Source organism: Zophobas morio, unplaced genomic scaffold (genome assembly GCF_036711695.1).
Source record: "Zophobas morio isolate AGI-343-1 ecotype UQ-CSIRO unplaced genomic scaffold, CSIRO_AGI_Zmor_V1 ptg000002l, whole genome shotgun sequence".
Classification (NCBI taxonomy): domain Eukaryota; kingdom Metazoa; phylum Arthropoda; class Insecta; order Coleoptera; family Tenebrionidae; genus Zophobas; species Zophobas morio.
In genome coordinates this window covers 16,460,735-16,479,678 of record NW_026972107.1, presented here as the reverse complement: position 1 = coordinate 16,479,678, position 18,944 = coordinate 16,460,735, and the positions used below count along the sequence as shown (strand labels likewise).

Sequence of the window (18,944 nt, the reverse complement as noted above, 5' to 3'; positions counted from 1 at the left end):
TTACTTATAAATTTAAATTTATTTTCAATATTGTTTCAACATTGTAAAAAAATAGTCTATTATCACTGTCGTTATCGACCCTCACTCATTTGTGTTTTGATAAATCTACCAATATACTGTAAAGCCATAAAAGTCTTATTAGGCATAAGCCTTTGTCGTAAAAGATAATAGCTAGCACTCCTTACAACTATCAAAAACAATACCAAGGCCACAATATCTACCCACAGAATGCCATTATTCATTGCCATTATTTCAATAAACTCATCTAGATTGGTGAACATACAAAATTCTTCCGTTTCTGGACACTCGAGTTTACGTCCTCTCAACATAACTAATACTAAAGCTTCGAAAGAATACCGCAGGTAGCTACAGCGCATCAAAATTTTGATGAGAATTGGTATACTAGCATAACCTTCACCAAATCCATAGGCACAGAATATTATAAATGGTACCATCATCACAGGACCAACGAACATTCCATTCTGAAAAAACAAAGTTTTAATAATTGTACGTAATTGAAATAAATTTACAACTTACAATTAAATTAAGTGTTGAAGAAATTAGTAACCCGAAACTTTCCGAAATTATACTCGTCAAAATGCAAATTCCAAAAAATGCTGCAATCCTACCAAACTCCAAAGGTTGATACGAAAATATGTATACCATAGTAATATATAAACTACCCAAAACGATTTGTACTGGTAGGGTAGAAACAGTTAATGCACAAAAATAAGAATTTAAATTGTACCATTTGTTGAAGTGTTCCCGTTTTAAATATTGTATCTCCAAAGGAACTGCAATTTGACAATGAGTTTCTATTGATTTATCTACAATTGTCATTCTTACATGATAATAACACAGGCATCATTGGTATGTACATGAAGTAAATAATACAATTGAAGTAGAATCCAAAATTGAAAATGGTTTTGGATCCGTCTTCTCCTATTCCAATATACATATTGCCTATCAACAACCCTAAAGCAATATGTAAGACTACTTTCAAGAGAAGGTAACTTTTGTTTCTCCACATCTGGACCCACATCCTTATTAACAATATTTTAAATTGATCCCAACTAGTATTTTTGTGTTCTTTGTTAGATATGCATTCCATCACGTGTATAACATTTTGGTCATTTCCTGTAGGCGAGTTACTTTCAAAGAGCGAAGTTAACTGGTTATTGCGGTATATATTTCTGCCATTATCTATAGCCGAAACCATTTTGTCCTGACAGTCTCCATACTCTCCGGCACATACTTCCATGACTACGGAAATTAGATTCGAACTATTAGAGTGTGATGACAATACAGATGTGCGATTAGCTTACCGAAATCTGCTGGATTATAATGGGTCGGACACGTAATATCCATGTTGGACAAGTAAGGTACTATATCCGGACCATAACCCTGGTACGTGCACTGTCCAGACGAAATCACATAAACAGCATCAAATAGAGAAAATAATTTGGCACTAGGTGTATGTACTGAACATATCACAGTTCTGCCCCCTTTAGCCAATTGTTTCAACAAAGAAACGCATTGTGAACAAGAAAGGTCGTCCAGCCCCCTGAAAGTTTAGAAGTGAGAAGTTTAATCCGTTAACATGTAAATAGGTTGCCTTAATGCAAGAATTATAAATGCTTTGTCATTGGGGAGTACCAACGTCTAATCGAATGATCTGATCAGATATAAAGTGGAATTGCATAAATACAATGTATGGTGAAATAATGATTGGTTGTTCTGATATATTACGAACGATCGAACTTTAGAACTCCTTTTTAACGGTACAACGCGTTTGGTACTTACGTTGTTGGTTCATCTAGGAATATTACCGGTGGATTATTCAACAACTCCAACGCTATTGAAAGACGTTTTTTCTCGCCACCCGATAATTTATTCGTTAAAGTATTCCTCGCTGGGGTTAACCTTAACAAATCTAATGTATCTGAAATCTTCATATCACAATTACAAAGCTGTTTACAGATTTAGAGTGCTTACTATCTCTAATTTATCACAAACTGTCACATTTTTTCCTAATTTTAAATTTGCAGCAATCATCATAGCTTCGTCGATACTTAATAACGGTTGGATAACATCCTCCTGCATAATATATCGGGATATATTCCTAAATTCTTTGAGGTTTCTGTGCTCTCCATTTATTAGAATTGTGCCTGTGGCTTCTGTACTCCTAAAATTAGAAAAGTGCAACAAACAATAAGAAAAATAAACTTGACGTGCATACTTATAACCGGCTAGAATGTTGAGAAGAGTGCTTTTACCCGATCCGGAAGGTCCCAATATTGCGGTCAACTGACCGGAACGAAATTTGCCACTAATGCTACGTAGGATGAGTTTCGAACCTGAAATGTAAAGTCATTACTCATTATTATTTAATAGATGACTTTGTCTTTACATTATTATAAGAAGGTGTTTAAAGATAAATGAATAATTGATTAGGTGATCTTTACGAGTGTTGAACCCAAGTGTACGGTATGTGAATCGATTTTTTTTATCATATGAAAAAAACTGAATTTCTAACCTGAGAAGTACGAAGTGTTTACATTTCAATATGCAACGTTTACTTTTATGACTAGTATAATATCATATAATTTTTTAATTAAATTGAAAAAATAAAAAATCATAATAACATCAGGTAACAATATTAAACTATAAAATTAATGGTAGGTACAAGGACGACTAGACAACATATCACGCGTGTATGCAATCGGTACTATTCAAAAATCATTATTACTGGACTAAAATTTACAGCGTATACAACAGGCATCTCAACTTATACGATGAAAGACTGAAAAGATACAAACCAACACATCTCAGAAAAAAATTCGTTTCATGTCGGTCACAACTTCTCTCGTCATTGAAATTCAATTTTTGTTAAGTTATGTTTCTCGAACAGCCTAATCATGTTGGACGCACTAAGCAAACTAGATTTGTGTAGGTCATTTATTAGGTGATGCTTAAAAATAATTTTGATCTATATTTTACTGATTTAGTAAAAGATGACTTATTTTCAGAAATGAAAAGTATTATAAAGTATTTATTGATGAATTATCTCTTCGTCGAATATTTTCTCTGCTTTTTATTTGGGTTGTTGTCAATTTTTGATTTCCTGTTGACTCGACGTCTCCTTGCAGCCTTCTAAATTTCCACTTTTTTTTAGTACTCGATGCATAACTAAGTATCTACGGTCTCGTTTTATTTGTACTTTGCTCTTGAATAGTTCATGTTTGTTACCTCCCTTTACGTTAGAACAACACGTAATTATACATGGACGTGACGTGCATTAGCATTCAACCTTCTTTTGTTTTAATATAAGTGATCACAAAATAATCATTCAGCTTTTATGTTCTAGATATATATGAGGAAAAACACGGTAAATTCAATGTTGTATGTAATTACATCCTAGTAATCAACCTCCAGTTACTTATAATTACGCATTTTTTAGAAATCAAGTAATTAAGAACACATCGCAGTTCCATCTAACTGTTAATAGTAATGCTTCCGTTTTTATTAACTAATTGAAGCAACTTCTCCTTTTCTGTTATAAATTATTATTTTTATCGCTTACTTACAGCTAGAATTTTAATACAGTTTTAAATAGGTCTGTTGTCGTATCAGTAAGTGAAACCCTACCAAAAGAAACAAGATATATCGATGGCAATACACTACGAAGCTATCGAGAGGTCAGGCTATGATAAGATACTTGAATGTAGGTATTGGTACCTCTGCAGTGTCAAATTTTATAAAAGATTACAAGTCGTTGTTGTCCAAAGTATGTAGATATGTAATATTTAAATCTGTAATGCTTTATAAACACGTTACGTAATTAACAATTTAAAATACTACCAACATCATTATGCATTCAAGAAAATTTAATGTACACATAATAAAGAATGCAAAATTAGATAAAGCTATTCCCACAGAAGTAGGAACAAATAGAGGCTTTGTACAAACCAAGCATCACTTTTTTTTTTCAAAAAGTCCAGAAGTACTGTCATATAACCTGTGGTGCAGCGATTATTTATGCAAATCCTTTTTCTTGATTCTGATATGTGTACGTAACTTCAGATTAAAGCAATAAAACACGAGTTTTGTTTAAAAGGGTTTCGAATGCGTCTATGAAATATACGAGTATTATACTGTCAAAAGCTAACACAACCCTACTTCGCAACACTATACCAACTAAATCATTAGAGTAAATCCAAAGTTAAGACTGAGCTTTTTCAAATCTGTTTTTATTTATTTTTTAATAAAGATGGAGATAATTTCATTAATATCAAAAGGGAACCCATTAAATCACTCCGAGATTTGTTTAATAATAATAACAATGAGAAATTCAAATAATAATTACTGTTGTTATGCTTAACTTTTTTTGTATAAATGTCGGCATAATTTTTTAAATGATGCCCCGTCGTTTTAATTTACCCATGACCCGGTTTAGAACTTGTTTTTACAGTAATTACTTCACTAACGTCTTTTACGTCTTATGTTTTAAGTCAAAAAATGCAAAATGAAGCAAGTTGTTAAGACCGCATTATTAAAAAAAAAACACTATTAATTCATGTTCCAAAAAGTAACGTCAAATCAAAACAAACAAGTTCCAATTATTTAATTATTACAAGGCAACTATATTTCGGAGGTGTTAGCCCTCTAGAAGATTTTTGACTCGTCTAACGTCTCCTTAAAAACAATTTCATTCGGGGTACCCAAATGCTTATTTTTAATGTGCCAATTTTCTTGTTGTTGTGTTTGGCAATTTATGTATACATTATAAAAAATAAATAATTTCATCTTTACGCAAGGTCTTTATACAATTTCCGTCTTAGAAGACTATCTTTGACGTCTAACAGCTCATTAAAGTGAAGGCATGCGTGCAAAAACAGTCTAAAAATGCTCTAGGTCGGGGTCAGCATAGATAAAAGTGCGAAAAAGCTAATAACGACCCTGACTACTATTCAGCAATTTATGAGTATCATGTGATGATATCGAACAAATAATTGCAAATTTTCTACAAAAAAAATCAAACATAAAACACGAAACATATTTAGTTCACTATAATTATCCAACAATTTAGACTAAATTGTCTGGAATTATAATAATTATACATGTTCATCATAGATATCTGTTCAGAAGATAACATGGAGTATCAGCAATTTGTTTGTGATAGCGCCATTATGAAATAACGCTGAAACTGATACAGAAATCAACTATTCAACATTCTGTCCCCTTTTAATCATAAGAACTGATTTTAGGAAATAAGGTCACGCTCTTTTGATTGTTAATCATACCATACAACACAAAACCTGGAATTGGTATCAACAAGGAAAAATGTCAAAGTTTATATTATATTAAACAATTGACACTAAAACGTAGTGTATAAGTGTTGGTGCCAATATTGTTCATTCAAGGTCTAAACGGCGAAACATTCCACGAGCTAGTTAAAAATAATTGAAATGGTAGATAACATTATCATCGCATTATCATACCTTCCACGAATCGCTTCGTAAAGATTGCAACTACTACAATAACAATAATCGTCATCTGCTTTTCTGTTTTAGTTTCTAGGGAAAATTTTAAACCGGACGTTGTGTTATCAATTGTGTCAAATGTCTACAGTTAAAGATGATAACTTCAAATCAAAGGTATTAAACACAGTGAACTATCGAGTTATTGCACTGAGTTGAAAGGTCACAAATAAATTGCATTACATCGGATTTACCACACGATATGAACAAATATTAATAGTAATTTTAAATGCTACCGAAGAGTTATTTTGGAAAGTATCAAGATTTAAACTTTTGGAAATTCGTTGCAACCAGAACTAATTGTTTAAACCAGGAATAATTGTTTAATTATATTTGGTCAAGTTTCCGCTTGAAAGCTGACTTGCAACTTTACAGCAGGATTTTAATGTAAGCTTTCATGTAAAACATTTTACACTCACTTCATCCTGTTCTTGTTAATTAAATCTACAAAGGTCTCTATCTCTCAAGGATTTTTTAAATTATGTTTCCTGTGCTTATTTCGTGGCCTTTAATAATGCTAGTGCGTCATCTTTTAAAAATTGTCTATAAAGACACTAATGTTTTTTATATGGTATGATTTACATATAGTATGGCATGAGGCGAAGTGAGTATTAATTGCATTGCGTGACTTACATATAGGAAGCATCATTAAACTAAGTTGTGAGAATAATTAACAGGGACTTGTTACTGGTATTTTAACACATTTTATTGCTCCAGTGTAAGTTAAGAAAGTGTTATAATAGGGTAATTTTGAGGGACGTTCAATTTAATTTTTCTAGACATTTCACAGCTTATATGACAATATGAGAATGAAAGTTTCCTATTTCCGTCGATCGTTCCTCGGTTTGACAAATAATGGCAGAAACTACTAAATTAATTAGCGTGAAATCAAAAATTTGACGGGGTCATCTCAAAATTTTCCTCAATAATTCTAGTTAAATCAAAATGAAAGAATTAATCTTAATTCTGTAGAGACCATTTTTAATCAGATACTACCTCACAATGAATAATTAAAGTAGCCGATTCTTGAGATCCTCACCACAACAATGAGAACAAAGTCGGGAAATGGTTTGAGATAAAACATCTTCGAATACATTAATGCTGTTAATTTAGTCACCTTCCAACTTATATAAAGTTCCTATAAATAAATTAATTTATCAATTCTGCATTCACGTCACACCCATTTCACGTAGAATCACTGCGGGAAATAAAACCAATAAATTGTTCTTCGGTCAACAATTCTGAGAACTAAGAACCCTACATTTCAACCTCTTCTCATAGTTCTATATTTACGGAAAATTTTAAAACCAATTACGGAAAGCCACAAAAATTGATAAAATTTTCCATTACATCACTAAATAATTTGATCTGATGAGCCTTTATCATCACTCCTATGGATAGTGTTCCGCTATATCTTATTTGAAAAGTAATTATCCTCAAACCAGTCACTTAAATTTACAATAATTGGTTGACCACAAATACGACAAAATTAGGATACTTAAAATCACGAATGATTACTAAATTGATACATCAATGAAAGCTCCAGGCAATCTAAATTTGTTCACGGCACTTCGTAAACATTACATTACATGAATTACTAAAATCTTTATCAGCAAACTCATCAAACTCTACATGCTTTTACAAGTTTGAAGATTCCATTTCTTTAACTTCTCAGCAAAGTAGTTTAAACCGACTGAGGTCTTTGACTTATTTCCCAGTCTCTTACGCGAAATGTCATGTACGCAGTTGCAGTGAATTCATTGTTTAGAGTTTAGCTGAATTATTCGAAGCGAATTCACACTACAACAATTAGTTTGTACTAGGGTGGCAGATAATTTTCTAAATTGATCAAATCTACCACTCTATTCTTCGCTAAAGCTTAAACCTTCGCTCCATTCTAAAACGTAACATCCGGAGTAAATAGACTGTGATTTCGGCTTTTGTTAAATACCACCGGAACTCTTCGATGCAGGATGCAGTAAATAAAACTACTTTGAAACTGGTGAGAGCTAAATGCAAAAAAGCTACAACAAGTCCAGTTACTTTCAGCAGCAGTGTCATTGGATAATTTTTTGTAACTGCTGCAGCAAACGAAGCCTTCAAACGTGTGGTTAGAGGTACACGAACGATTCAGATAGTTTCAAATAACATGCTTGGAATTAATTTTATCTTTGAAGGAAATTTCGAAAAGCAATCACAATTTTTATTAGATTGCTTTCTGACGAACATTATTACTTACTACCAACCATAAAGATAAGTTTCATAAATTTGCTTAATATTATAATATTTGAAACAACAGGAGCAGCGTATGAAGCAAATTAGATGACTCTAGATTGTCTAGAAAATTCTGGAATGTCACTGACCCTAAAAATTACTACAGCGAAAAATAGACTACGACGGAGATTCCTTGTCTGTGGAGAATATCTGAGATTCTGCAGAAATTATATAGTTATTAGTCCATCAGCTGCACTTTTTTTATAACGGAAAACGTGTTATTAAGTTTGTGGGAAAAATAAGAATCCTACGGTAGTCACATTTTTGGAAAATCTTAAACCACTTTCCAAAATCGTCCACAACTAGTCTTATGAAATCGAGAGGGAATTCGAATTTGTGAACACTGAAAACAAATGGCGAATGGAACAGTGGTACAAGGCACATAGACGAATTCAAATACAACACACCAGAGACATGACATAGATAACAGGGGGCTGGGTAAATCTAATACGAGATGGAACCATTTCGGAAACTTTGTAACTATGTACTTAGTGGTTGTAAACTAGATACCACCATACAGATTATACAGTTATTTTGGCACACATTTTGTGTGTGCAAACTTTTAACGATGTTGAGTTCATAATATGACCTCTTATAGTTAAGAGAAAATAAAAATTCATCTGATTTTTAACCGATTGTTTGTAATTATATCAAATAAATATGTTCAATAAGCAACCACAGAACTATCAAAACAGTGTCCTACATTTAAGATGCCAAATTGTTTGCCCCACATCTCATTGAGAACCAACCAGTTTTTATACGTCATGCAGATGGGTTGTTTGGAGCATAATTCCCGTTACATGTAATACTAACATTTTATTACTTGCATCATAACAATTTTTTAAAGCAATCATTTTTTTTTCGTTTACAGAATGAAAACTACATATATGTATATTGTTAATTGCACAAACACGTTATTTTAATTTTTGTCTTCGCTCATTCTGTTTTCAAATCACCAATAATTTATTCCTTTAATGGAAATTACTCGACGAAAGATAATGTGCCTCATTGACGTATTTGATAGAGAAAAAAATTAACGTTTTCTAAAGATAGCTACAACAGAAACATATTTTCTTATCCCATAAACTTTTTACGTCGTATTGTTACCGGCGACTATTCGAAAACGTTTTACACCTCGCGAGTTACCTGAGTTCAGTGACCGTATAAACGTTGCAATTACGGACAACACTGTTTTATGACTTCCACAGAAATATTGTATGTTACAAATCTGTCGCCAAATTTAAGTTTTAGTAACATTAGTAAATAGGAGATAACAAGGTTAATATTTAGATAATTTGTAAATCCTTATAAATGCATATAAACTAAACGGTCATGCACAAAGTTGAAATTATAACAACAAATGTGTGCGTCTATTTTGTTCAAAATTTGCGTAAATCTTGCTTCTATTCAATTAATGCAAACATGCAAATTAAACTTGACCTCCAAGGCAACATTTATTTAATTCCTTGAAAATACCACAATCCTTATCAATGACCGCATTTTGAAATTGCTAATACTTAATGAATAATATTTCATAAAGTGTGGATGTATCATTCTCCTCGAGAAGCGATGTTCGAGGACGTATTGTCATGAAATATTTTTGACCGATGTTATTTATTCTCATGTAAATGTAAAATTATTTTGTAGTTTTTTGTGTTCCTACTGGACGATGTGGAAATTTTTAAAACTTTTTTTATAATCAATCGTTTCAATATATTTAAATTGGTAAACAACCCGACACCACGCTGCAACTTTTTTTTAATATGCCGCTTATGCCAAATTAAAACAACTCGTTTTAAGTAAACACTTGCGATTTATGGTGAAATCAAACGCTATTGAAATGCCTTTCGATACGTTACGCATCACAGTTCAGTCATTACGAGTAATAGAAGTATTTCGTTAACACAAAAGCTGCAGTTGCAACAACAGTGGGGAAACTTGTTTCAATTGCACGGTGATCTAGAGGAATGTTATGGAGAAATAGACAACAGTGCAAAACACTCAGTGAAAACATTTCGTTGGACTAGCTCATGGCAATATTTTGTAACACTTCATATCCTAAAAAAAGTTAATTTAAATTTTAATAGTGCTTTTGATAATGAACTTGATATACGCTGGTGGGTTCTGCTTATACCAGCGGTTATGTAATTTTTTCACATCTGCACTCGTAACATTATTATTTTTTAGTTGACAAACTACTTATTATTATGCACCATCCACAAGATCGGTAAGTTGCAAGTAAACGAATAACTATTTTTGCAAAGACTATTGCACTTTAAATTTAAATTTTCAGATGTTGTAATCATTCCACTAACTAAATGCGTTTTGTAGATGATAAAACGTCACAATTTTACACAACTGTGTTTTACCGTTGACGTAGACGCAATTTCTTATTAATTTAATTGAAATTAATGCCTTAATTCTACAAGATTAGATGTTTTTTGAAATACTCCTACGTAACCTTTGACTAGCCATGTTTTAACCCACGTTAAAGTTTAAGATTTTGATGTAAACAATTTTACCCTTGCAAAATGATCCTTGTCGTTAACAGTTCTTGAACCATAGCTCCCGGGTTTCTACTAGATGCGTACCTTGCACGCGTAAATTTGCTAGTTTTAGTGCTCTAGGCTAGGTCATTTGATATTGTATAAGATACAAGGCAATACAATATCATCTTGTTTGTTACTGATTGGAACATTTGTGTGATATTTTAGTTGTGTATCTTACAAAAAGATGAAAATAAAAATAGTTGACAATTAAGGGTGTTTCTTATATTCTAAATCGTATCATCCATACTATAATATATACACAGTGTCCCAGGTCAGGCACCATCGCTTTATATCTTGAGAACGCAAATGTGACGCATATATAGTGTCGGCGTGTTGTTCTGTATAAAACACTTCGGTTTTTATTTCATTTTCGATTGATAACAAATGTATAACTATAAAAAAAATTGAAAGTTGAGTGAAATAAAGGTCTACCACTTTGTTTTACAAACAACTAGTAATATCTGTTTCAAAAGCATTTAAATACATATTCTAACTTACTTTTTAAAATTAAAAAACCGAGTGTGTATAAGTGATGATATAACTTAAACGAATCAGGTACAAGGCATAAATTATAAAATAAAATTATTTATTTTCTTATTATTTTTATAATCATTATGAAAATCTAAAAAAGAAACAATAGGCTTATTATGGCTATTAAAACAGGAGATAAATACTGTTGCTTGAAATCTGTCCAAATATCTAAAAAAAAAAAACTCGGCCGTTTTTAAAAATCAATTAAAGGCCTTTTGAAAAATCCATATTAAAATCCCCACTCAAAATTATCGCTGATTAATGCAAGTCGCAATTGAGCAGTGTAAACCTTACTGTTGTATAAATGAGCAAATTTTCATCAATGAATTCGATGGTTTTATTTACACTTTTATTCGATGAGAGGTAAATGACAACAATTGTGATTATTTGTCCATTTCCCCCTTCACATTTTGCATCACAAATTTCTCCAATACATAGATAATTTGTTTAAATCGGCTGATTGTCTTTCCCAGGCTTGCTCGGCTGTCAACCCTTCAAGCTAAAAACAGTAGCGTTTACAGAATTTCAATATTTCTATCCGTTCTCTAGATATAAGGCGACGAGATTTTACATGCGGCACCCTGTATATAGTGTAGCTAAAACTTATATAAAATTTCTGACACTACGGTTGGTTATAGTCCCATTGCATGTTGTACTCATGTAACAAAAATAAAATCCTAGCCATTATAATATATAATGTAATATAAAACGAATCTCTTAGAAATTTTGGTACGACGCTAATGTGGATTTAGGAGTGTCAGAATTTTCAATTAAATAATAATTAATTTATTTATTCATTCCTAATATATTGACAAACAAATGTGCGAATGTTTTTCTGTGACAGAAGAATAGTTCAGGGTCATCTTTGCAGATTTTTTGAAGTATATATCCGAAATTAATCCTTTCTATTAGTAATAATAATTGGAACATGCATCCTGTACCTTGGGGACTTGGTTCCAATAAACGTTAAACTTTAGCCAATCGTTACTAAATTGTGACTACCTTCGTTTTCATTTACCTTTTTATGCGACGCTAAACACGAGATAAAACCTATAGAAATATTCCGATAATCTGATTTCATTAGATACAAGGTCTACTCAAGACTTCTTCTAAAAAATGCACGTGCTCCAAAGCATTTACATTTATTAGTTCGTTAATATCTTTCATAATGGTTATATTAATAATGGATAAGAGTAACAATAACTTTTTTCTTAATTTAACTGGGGACCGTCTGTATATTTACCTAATATCAACTATCGTTAAATAAATATGATCACATCATAATTCTCGTAATTATGTTGTATAATTCTTCATTTTCGGTGACGATCAAATTATCTTACACATTACTGTTTTTTTAACTGATGTTAACACTGACTTACTGTTTTGATATTCCAAATTATCATGCTATATAATATTCACACATTGATAGCAAGCAAAAAGTAGATGATACTGTACATCGCTCAATATATACTATTTAGAGTCGCTCTGTTCTGAAGTTGTTTGTAAATTATACACACTCAAAAGAAGTAGTGAGTATAGTCTATTCGTTTAGGATACACCTCATAAAATTATATATGTTTATATCCCACTTTACAAGAGTCTGATCCTGTAGCTGTATCTACCAACAATTGGATTTACCTCATGTCCACCCCATCGTTAGGAGTTCAATATTATCATAAAATTTTATGAGGTAAATTCTAAACGAAACGAGTATAAATGTGTACGACTTCCTGTAATAGCGGACATTAAAAGTACTAGCCGGCGACGAGCACAAATTTAATTAATCACACTGTATATGTGTTTAAGTGGCACATTTGATCGGAGAACTTCTGAAACAAGGATAATTTTAGCAACCCAAATTTTATAATCTATTATAAGGTCAAAGCATGGCTAGAAGTTAAAGTTTATAAACACTTCTTACGACGGTATTTAAAGCAGATTAACGCAGGAGCTTCTGTCAAAACAAATGCAGCTTCAATGCTTATTTGTATTGAAAATTAATTATAAACATTTTATGAATGTGCAGTCTAAAAATTATCAACAAAAATTAAAATCACTACGGCATGCAACCAAAAAAGTGTGGTCAAAGTTCAGTTAGCGAACTTCAAATCACGGTACTAAAAATATCACCTTCCGATAACACAAAATATGATTTAAATTATAAAAAAATCTGACCTTTTCTCCCTTGGGGTACTGTAAACGTTAAATCCAAAAATTCGATATCCACGGCGGGGCGCTGGGGTAAATGCAAAACATTATTTTTACGAATTTCTTCCACATTATCAACCATTTTTTTAACTTTCACCACATGTACTTTTGTTAATTTTAACCAGTTTGTAAACAGCGAAAGTTACGTATGTATAATCGAAGTTGAATACATTCGTTCTACTATGGACTGAGTGAGAATGATAGACCTCGCTGGAAGTGCAGCACTGTAACCCCTCTTTGCGGTTATATTAAAACTGACTCATTTTAAGCACGTTACTAGAACACATGCGCTAATGCTTATTTATTTACATCGAATTAAAGTGACTCGGCAGTGAGTTGGGGGCGGTTTGACCTTAGAATTAACAAATACTGGATATGCAGACACGTTCGTGTCTAATCGAGTACTGTTTAATCTACGATTTATGCATTTCTTCGTGACGTGGATGTTGTTGGAAAATTTTATTCTCATTTTTTTTTGCCATTTGCAGGTCAAGGATTCACTGGGTATAAATAGCCGTTTCTCTATCAACAGAAATGCTGGTTCATTATAAAGCCGACACTGTTTATGATCGACAATTGATTTTCACTTCCCAACATTTTCAATAAAGCGAACGGCTTTTTGATTATAATTGCGTGTTTTATCGACCGAATTGTTTAATCAAAAAACATCAGCTAGATGGAATCAGATTTGCGTTGGTGTAGATATAATATGCGATATTGTTTCTACTTGATTAGTTTTTGATGACAGTAATTGGACGCAAGCACTTACAAAGGTAGGTAAGTTATAAATGCTGGAACATTAGTTACACATTTGATGAAACAAGACGGAAAACCAAATTATTTTCTATTTTTTTTTATCGCGATATTAACATAGGATGTTTCATCTCAATCAATCGTATTAAAATGACTTCAGTTTTACTACTAGTATAGAAAATAAAATACGTTTGAGGAAACAAAATGTATCGTGTACTTGATTTTGGTTTTGTTTACTTTTTTAAAAGATTATTGTTTTTGTAAAACATTAGTAAACACAAAATTTATAGCCGTTTGCAATTCGAGTTTAAAACTGTGTTTCAAGGTGACCGGAAACAATATAAAACAATAGTCAATTTACACGGTAATGAGGTTCTAAACACACCGAAAAAAAAAACAAACCGTATTTTACTAGACAATTTTTACTATTATTTCACAAACAAGTAGTTTTTTCCGTCCATCTGTCTGTGGACCTCTCTGTGTATTGTTTTGAAAATTGAGGTTTTCTGTTCCGCCTGTCCGTTTGTTGGAAATTTAGAAAGTATACCTTCTTAAACTATAACTTTACAAATTCTATTCAATTTCAATAAAAAATGTTTAATGTTATATATCTACAGTTTAAGAGACTTTCGGATTTCAATTTTGATTTAATTTAATTCCATTTATGTGAAAGATAATTTTAATAATGTTCTTGTAAATTTAACATCTTCATTTTTTGAAATTCCAGCTATTACAGTTCTAACTTTAAGTCGTTAAAATATGTGTTTATTTTGGAAATGTTTACTTATTCTCCATTAAGGACGTTCTTGTCAGTTGTGCGAACGTTTACGTAATTGCGTTACGCACTTTTAACAGTGCTTTGTATGAACACTGTGTTATTCGACTGGTTGTTTAAAGTAATTATTGTTAGGTAACAGAGGACAATATCTAACAAAATTCTTGAAGTACATAACTGTTTCACAACGTTGTTGTTGGCGTCGTGAGGTTTATAAACTTATGGAAAATAAAAATTTACATAAAACTTATTTCTATGACTTGCCAAACTCGTCGATCAAGACATCAACACGAAGGATTTTATCAACAACAAACGTGTCATGCCCATGAAACATTTTGCTTGGTAAAAAAGTAAGAACACTAACTTAGATAAAACTATTTGCATAAATATCAAGTGAAATTTACTATTGTGCGTAATTAAGTATTTGCTATTAGGGGAAGAGAGGGCAAGGCAAAATGGGGTATCCTATATACTTTGTGATTCATCAATATTATTTTTTTTTTACAGAAAATAAACCCGAAGATGATTTTATTCCTTTATTTCCGAAAAAAAAATATATAAAAATCAATTCCAAGTAATGGAATTACTGACACCTGTCGTATTACCTTCCGAACAAATAAAAAACTGCAACAGAAAATAGTGTGAGTGATTTTTTTGACAAAATTTATTTTAATGGTGGTCCCTACTGAAACCCAGACTTCGTTCTAGATGTTAGGCGATCGGGGTCTTTCTGGAATACACATCGCAAGTTCCGCTTATAGGCTTTTCTTTAGCGAACGCCGCCCGGCCGTCGCCACCGACGATGAGTCATCATCGCCGTACATATTAGAACGCACAGGTGTCGTATCGGTGCGGCGTATGGGTTTCTTTCGTAACAACTGCTCCTCGTCCCGATCAGAAACGTCGACGGTGTCACTGTTGTACTTCATCAGGCGGGCCAAACAATCTACATTTTCGTCTTCGGCCCTCGTCGAATATTGTAAACAACATCGTTGATTCTCGTCACGACGGTATATGGACCTTCCCAGTGTGGTGACAACTTCGGGCAACTACCTTTCCTTCTTCGGGGATTATAAATCCATACCAAACTCCTGCCTGGAATCCTACTGAGTTACCCTTAAGATCGTAGCGTGTTTTCATTCTGTCACTCGCCACCCGGATCTTTTGGTGCACCGTTTCGTGAACGCTCAGCAGCTTCTCCTTCAAGTCATCGACCTAGTCTATGACCTCCTTTGGTTCTGCACTGGGACAATATGTCACAAGGCAGACGAAGTTCTCTTCCGAAAACTATGCGTGCCGGTGTACGACCAGTCGTGTTATGGACAGTTAATCGATAAGGCAGTAGGAACAGTGGAAGGGGTCGATCCCAATCTTTTTGATGTTCGGTCATCACCTTCGAAAGATGTTTTGTGTAGTCCGTGTCTTCCGTATCCCTAATACTTCAGTACCTAACTTTTTGGAATAGGTTTGAATCGAAGTTTCTGCCTTGGTCCGAATAGATTTTCATTGGGACCCCAAACCTGCTAATCCAATTGTTAATCAGCATTTTCGCAACCGTCGTGGTTTCTTGGTTCGGTATGGCAAAAGTTTCGGGCCATTTGCTGAAGTAATCGCTGACAATCATTATGTATTTATTCCCGGCCTCGGTCACCGGGAAAGGACTTGCTATGTCCACTGCAATTCTTTCGAAAGGCGATACGACGTTGTGTTGTTGCATCGACCCTCTCGCTCTAGTCCTCGGTCCCTCGACTGCCGCACAGGTCGTACGTCTCTTACAATGGACCCAGTAGAATCTCTCCCTGACTTTAGAAACCGTCTTGTTGATTCCAAAATGAGCACCATCTTGTTTCCATTTGAGCAACAAACCGATATCCACATCCTCCTCTTGGTCTTTTCTAAGCTGGAATGTAGTCCATTCTTCATCTTCTACAACTGCTGTCCTCTCACAGTTGAACGATGTTTCGCGCGGCTCGACCTTGTCTCAGTGTTTGCAATTCTTACACGGTCTTCTCGACAATGAGTCCGCATTATTGTGGAGCTTACCAGCCCTGTGTCGAATTTTGAAATGATAATGTTGGAGTCGTCCAAGCCATCTAGCCACTTGTCCTTTTTCATCTGAAGGAGCCATGTGAGGGCTGCGTGATCGGTTCTAATCAGGAATTCGCGTTCATATGGAAGTGTTCAACAGCCCTGACAATCGCCAACAGCTCTTTCCTCGTAGCACAGTAGTTCTTCTCGGATTTCGAAAGTAGGCTAATGAAGGACTCGATGACTTTTTCTTCTTTGTCCTGCACCTGTGACAATACAGCACCTATTTCGATGTTGCTTGCGTCCTTGTCCAAGATGAACATTCCCGATGATTGCGGATAGGACAGAATAGGGCTAGAGCATAGTGCATTCTTCAATCTTTTGAAGGCTGTTTCACATTCAGAAGTCCAATTAAACTGAGACTTCAAATTCGTCAGCTTGTGCAGAGGAGCAGCAATATCAACAAACCCGTTGACAAACCTTCTGTAGTACGTGCGTACGTAATCTCAAAAAACTTCGGACTTCGTGCTTATCTCTTGGTTTTGGCCAATCGCGAATTGGACTGATCGTTCCGGTAGTCTTGATCTCGTTTGTCGAAACGGTATGCCTCAGAAATTCGACTTCTTTTTAGAAGAGGAGGTATTTCTTCGGATTAAGCTTCAAGTTTGCCTTCTTCATTCGACTAAAAACTTCTTTTAGGTTTGTCAAGTACTCCTCAAATGTCTTTTCCATCACCATGATGCCGTCTAAATAAACCAAACATGTTTTCCATGTTAACCTTCGTAATATCATCTCCATTAGTCTCTCAAAATTAGCCGGAGCGTTACAGACTCCAAAAGAAATTACGGTAAATTGAAACAGGCAGGTCCGGCAGAAAAACCAATCTTTTCCTTTTCTTCTAGATGAATACCAACTTGCCAGTAGCCGCTTTTTAGGATTAACGTGGAAAACCAGGCGGATCCTGATAATATTGTAAGTGTGTCATAAATTCGTGGAAGCGGGTGACTGTCTTTCTTGGTTACATCGTTTAGTTTCCTGTAGTCTACGCATAATCTCGTCGACCTATCTTTTTTGGTGACTAGCACTACAGGCGAAGACCATGTACTGCTTGATTCCTCTACAACGCCTTTATCCAGCATTTTCCGTACCAGATTCTCGTTTTCTTCTTGTTTTGCCAAAGGTAGTCTTCGCGGAGCCTGACGGATGGATTGTGCATCTCCAGTGTTTATCTGATGTCGCACTATGTTTGTGCGCCCAGGAGACTGTCCAGATGCAAACATTCCACTGTGTTTCTACTGAACCTCTCCTGCTGCTTCCCGTTGATGATGGGTTAGATGACCAAGCTTTAGAGCAGGAATTTCTAAGTTGCTTTTTATTTCTGCATCACTGTTATCAGAAAGTCCTTCGGGACTGGTTCACAGACGGCAAGAACCTCCCCACTCTTAATGTTGATGGGTTTGGGAAAAACATTTCCGACGCGTACAGGCATGTCATTTGCGGTATTGATTAAAGCACTAGCAATCATGAGACTCTTCTTGGGGGTGTGCCGAAAGCAAATCCGGGTTTGATTTCTGCTCTAACTGGAATAATCGTTTCGTAAGTTCCGCTTCCAGGTTTTTCTTTAGCGAACGCAGCCCGGCCGCCGGGGTTTCTTTCGTAACAATACTATGAAAAAATTTAAATAAGAACATTCTTTTCAAAATTTTTACCAATAGTATATACAAAATTAATTTTTAATACTTTTAACAAGTATTTGAGATACGAATATGTTGTTTAGAATTCTGCTCATTCAATTTAACAAAAATTTAAAGAATTTTATTATAAATCCAGACTTTTTACCTTACAAATTTTGATTGGCCTGTTAAAATGCTAATACAAAAGTACCGCCTAAAGATATAAAACAAGTATCAATATTTTTAATCTTCCTGCCTAAGATGCTGAATCAGGTTCTAATACTCTACTTTGACCCCTAATGACTACTAATTCACATTAATACATTATGGGGTCACCCTACACAAATTGTATAGAATTTGTTAACACCTAATATTAATCGTCTCTGAGGCAGATTTTGTGTAAAATGACAAATTGTTATGTAAATTATCACAATTAGTAGCATTTTTCATAAATTATATTTCTTTTCTACTTCTTATTGCTATATAAATGGCGAGTAATTATAGACGTCATAAATATAATCATAAGCGTCATTATTTTTAAGCTTGTACAACTTTTTACTATAAATTAAACGTAATGGAAATATTTTATGTTAAACAGAAAATAGCCGTCATT

General features: G+C 33.8%; 1 protein-coding gene across 1 annotated transcript; it reads right to left on the bottom strand.

Moving 5' to 3' along the window:
- Positions 1–13,489, bottom strand: LOC135129045 (ATP-binding cassette sub-family G member 1-like). The gene is made up of 8 exons (XM_064056128.1): positions 13,070–13,489; positions 2,240–2,357; positions 1,996–2,185; positions 1,804–1,949; positions 1,326–1,564; positions 847–1,263; positions 538–794; positions 1–482 (listed from the first exon to the last, which is right to left on the bottom strand). Exons 1-8 carry the CDS (start codon positions 13,182–13,184, stop codon positions 72–74), a joined length of 1,893 nt encoding a protein of 630 aa, XP_063912198.1. The 5' UTR covers positions 13,185–13,489; the 3' UTR covers positions 1–71.
- Between the last annotated feature and the right edge of the window lie 5,455 nt (positions 13,490–18,944).

What these genes read in the sequence shown, in the direction of transcription:
- LOC135129045 (XM_064056128.1), bottom strand. Translation starts at nt 13,184, where the DNA reads ATGGTTGATAATGTGGAAGAAATTCGTAAAAATAATGTTTTGCATTTA. An exon ending in AACATTCTAGCCGGTTATAA is followed by an intron (nt 2,186 to 2,239) that starts GTATGCACGTCA and finishes TTCTAATTTTAG; the next exon opens with GAGTACAGAAGCCACAGGCA. An exon ending in GATGCCTGTGTTATTATCAT is followed by an intron (nt 795 to 846) that starts GTAAGAATGACA and finishes GTCAAATTGCAG; the next exon opens with TTCCTTTGGAGATACAATAT.